The sequence below is a fragment of the Echinops telfairi genome, unplaced genomic scaffold (genome assembly GCF_000313985.2).
Source record: "Echinops telfairi isolate 266 unplaced genomic scaffold, ASM31398v2 ScPeMD7_53;HRSCAF=182, whole genome shotgun sequence".
Taxonomy (NCBI): Eukaryota; Metazoa; Chordata; class Mammalia; order Afrosoricida; family Tenrecidae; genus Echinops; species Echinops telfairi.
The window spans coordinates 13,218,206-13,222,149 of NW_022103951.1; the positions used below are offsets into that span (position 1 = coordinate 13,218,206).

At 52.8% G+C, this 3,944-nt stretch overlaps 1 protein-coding gene across 1 annotated transcript in view; it reads left to right on the plus strand.

Annotated features, from left to right (window-relative positions):
• Positions 1-98: 98 nt before the first annotated feature.
• ASB9 (ankyrin repeat and SOCS box containing 9) overlaps positions 99-3,944 on the plus strand; it is a 15,919-nt gene continuing 12,073 nt past the window's right edge. Inside the window, exon 1 of the mRNA XM_004710012.2 lies at positions 99-263. Coding sequence (XP_004710069.1) covers positions 164-263 — 100 coding nt within the window. The 5' untranslated portion in view covers positions 99-163. The remainder of the gene's footprint in view (positions 264-3,944) is intronic.

The following is a 3,944-nucleotide window of genomic DNA, read 5'->3' on the forward strand; positions in this document are numbered from 1 at the left end:
GCGCGGGCGCGCGCGCGTGTGCGCGTGCGTGGCCGCCTGCCCCCAGGTAAGACGCCCGTGCGCTCGCGCCTGGAACTTCGCGGGCCGGAAGGGGGCGTGGGAGATTCAGACGCTCCCGAGCAACTGAAGCGGAACGCAGAACTTGGTCCGCCGCGAGCGCACGATGGACGGTCAAGGCGACGGCGAGAACGGCAGCGCGAATCAGGGGGAAAATCCGCCTGTCCTCGAGTTCCCCGGAATCGTGGTCAACCCACTGATGGCGGGTAAGTCACCGGGGCGCTCCGGAGATGGTGAAGGGGTTGGGGGCGAAGAGGGCTGAGGGGACCTCAGGGACGGCGAACTGTGGAGATGGCCGCAGCCATCCTGGCGCGGTTGTTCAGAAAGGAGGACGCCTCTGTGGAGAGTCCCATAGAGACAGACGGTCGGTCTTTCGCGTTGACTAGTCGCCAGGCAGACGTTGAGCTCTGCGTCGATTTCTTCCGTCGGAGGGTTGGACGAAACCGCTTGGAGTTAGGAACGTCCTCACCGCGAGCGAGGACCGTTTTCTAGTCAAAAGTCGACGGTGTTTGGCAGTTCCGTGGGGCTGGGTGTGATTCCTCTGAAAAGGGGATATTTATTTATTGACTTAGACTTTCGAAAGTGACTGACAAGGAATAGTTATCCCCGATGGGGTGGCGTCTTTGCTGAAGTTCATAATGGCGCCGCTGGCGGCTTTGCTAGAGTTCGAAGACGCGCGGGTGACGTCTTTGCCATTGTTCGCAGTGGCGCGGGTGGCATCGTAGCTAATGTTCGAAGTCTCGCGTGGGTGGCGTCGTACGTAATGGTCGCCGTGGCGCAAATGGCGCCTTAGCTAATGTTCGCTGTCGCGCGCCTCTCGGACTGTCGCGTGCTTGCCAACGGGTACCTGCAGGCTATCGGGTTCAGAAAACTAGGTCTAAGCTGTAGAACCAAAAAAAGTAAAAAACATGACTGAAAACTTTGCCACTGAGTCAATGCTGACTTATAGTGACACCCACCCCCCACCTCCACCCCGCCCTCCACCACCCCCACCCCCCCGACAGGGCAGAATTGCCCGGGCTTTGTATCATGGAGTCCTTGAGTGGATTTGAACCATCAACCTTTCAGTTAGCAGCCAAGGACGGAACCCTTGCGTCCCCACAGTGCCTTCCGTGCTTCTGTTGTGTGTGCTGCTGAGGAGAACTGCCTCCTCCGGTTCTCTTCACGGCTATCTTTCTGCAAGCAGTTCACCCGATCTTGCTTCCATGGCGCCACAGGGTGAGGTAAAACGGCCAACCGTTAGGCCCACCCAGGGGCTTCGAGGCAGTAGAAAAGGAGTAATTATGTCCAACATTCTGGCAGTATAGATTGTCAGTAACCCGGAACCCTGAAATCAATGATTATGTGTTAATTTCCGCCTTTGCCCGTACTGATCGGGGAAACAAGAGAACTCCAAAATGCTTTCCCTCGGACCCAGGGAATGGACGAGGCGGCTCATTCATGCATGTATTTATTCAATTTCGCCCCTAAAATGAGCAGAGCACTCAGCAGGAGAGAGAATGCGGGCCCACAGAGGCAGAATTAGATGAAGCAAGTAGATAAAACTTGGAGCATGAACTTGGGCCCCGACGAAAGCAAGATGGCCACATAGACGCATATATATATATATATATATATTTTTTTTTAGAAAGAGCTTGACGAACACCTCGTTTAAAGCAACCAAGCCATGTTTGCAGGGAAAGAATCTTGTTTGGTTGCGTTCCACAGCATTATTTTGCAGCTAAGTGTTGGATTTATGTCAGTCTAAGGGGAGGGGGGGGCGGTGGAGGGTCGGAGAGGGAGTGGCCCCTTTGCCCAGGAGGCTTGATTATACGTTGGGCTAACTGAAAGGTCAGCAGTTAGAAACCAACCGCTGCTCCTCTGGATAAAGACGAGATTTTCTCCTACTGGAAAGAATTATAGTCTTGGAAACCCACAGAGGCAATTCCACACCGTCCTATAGGGGGTACTATGAGTCGGAATTGATCCAATGGCCATGAGTTTTGAAGAAAGGCCCAAATCCAGCCTTGGGTGGGGTGGCATGCCGAGTGCCGGTGGATAAACATCACACTAGATGGCCTGGGACTTAAAAGAGGTGAAGACATTGTCACCAATAGAATGCAGGATCGTAGGCAGTCTCCTGAGAAGAAATCTAGGGAGGTGAAGCCTGATGCTTCAAGAGTTAGGTGGAAGAGTTCAGCCTTCCTGGGCTAGGAAATTGAGAGCCATTGATGGTTCCAGAGCAGATTCCTGGCAGTAAACAGAGTAGGTAACTAGACGTCAATGAATGGGTAGCCACCCTTACGGTGGATTGTGGAAGGCTCTCGAGAGATCGTTCCACAAGGCCTATGGTTGAGATTTTTCCACTGCACCAGCAGCTGTAGGAGGGCATATAAAAAGGCAGCTGGCTGGGCCTCATCTCCAGAGGTTCTGATGCAGTAGAGGGTCTGGGGCAGGCCTGGGAATCTGCACTTGTAACAAGCTCTCAAGTGATGCTGATTGTGTTGGTCTCTGGATCACACTTTGAGAACTATGGCACTAATCTAAGCTCAGCGGTGGGATCCACTTTGGCAATAAGAGGGAAAGGGAAAATATGGGTGCCACTTCAAAGGAAAAGGTGCCCTGGTGTAGTGGGTTATGCTTTGGGCTGCTATCCATAATGTCAGCAGTTCAAAATCATCAGCCACTCCTGGGGAGAAAGATGAGGCTTTCTACTCCCATAAAGATTTACAAACTAAAGGTGAGGTTTTCCAGCCTAAAAATGAATGTCAGATAAGGGAGCAAGATATAGAGAGAAACCAGGAAGAGGAGTTGGCTTGGGAGCAGAGTGAGGAAGGGGGCGGGTAATTAAGATGTCCAGTTTCGAATGTAAGAGTGACAGTGCCGGTGTCCAATGGACAACATGAAAATGAACACTTGAGTTTTGGGAACAAATACGGACACCCCCCCACCCCCGCCAGGAGTCAGCGACTTGAGAATGGACGGTGGGGAGGGGATTGAGGTTGACACCTTGGGAAGAGAGAAACTGTACGACGGCCAAGAGCTGCAAGAGCTGAGGGCCAAAGATGGAGCCCCAACAATAGGTGTCCAGTACAGAACAGAGGATCTGAGAAACAGGACGAGCCTCAACAGCTGTAATTCCCCAGGGACTAAGAGAGGAGAGGGTGGCGCTGGGGCAGAATGCTCCTCTTCCAGGCAGAAGAGCTGGATCAGTGCCCTCCATGTGCAGGGAGTACCTGCACCTCAGTGGAGCTTTGGTGGGTTGTCGTGTTGCTAAGCAAGGAGACTTGGTGGCACAGGGGGTTATGTTGACTCAGTGGCAAGTAGGTTCGGTTTTTATAATGCATAATGGATTTCAATGGCTCTTTCAGACTAAGACAGACTAGGAAGAAAGGCCTGGCTGATGGCTACATTAGTCTGATCAGCAACGGGTCATGTCAGAACCAGGCAGGCAGCATTTCACCCATAGTTCATGTAGTTTGTCGCCTGGGGCAAGGAGTAGATATTTTCAAAAGAAGTCACCAGGGCAGATGCTAGGACACCTTCGGAGCTGTCACACCCTTTCTACTCCTGGCTGACTCCTCCCCTTCACACCCCGAGGAGCCTCTGCCTCCAGGATATCTTCTCAGCCTCACTCCTCTCTCTACCCAGAGGGTGGGGCTCCCTCCTTGCTGGGTGCTGGCCCTGTCCCCTTGGAGGGCCATTGTTTCTGTGTCTCAAGTCTTGACCTGGGTGTAGTGTGGAATGTGGAGAGTCAGAAGGCCCTTTCCAGCTGTCCTTTCCCAGAAACTCAGGTGAAGCGTGGCCCCTGGGGAAATGCAGGTGGAACTGGAGAGAAACAGGGACTGGCCCCAGGCAGGCTCGTCTTGACCTCCTCTTTGGATGAAAGGTTATAGAGTAAAAGATGT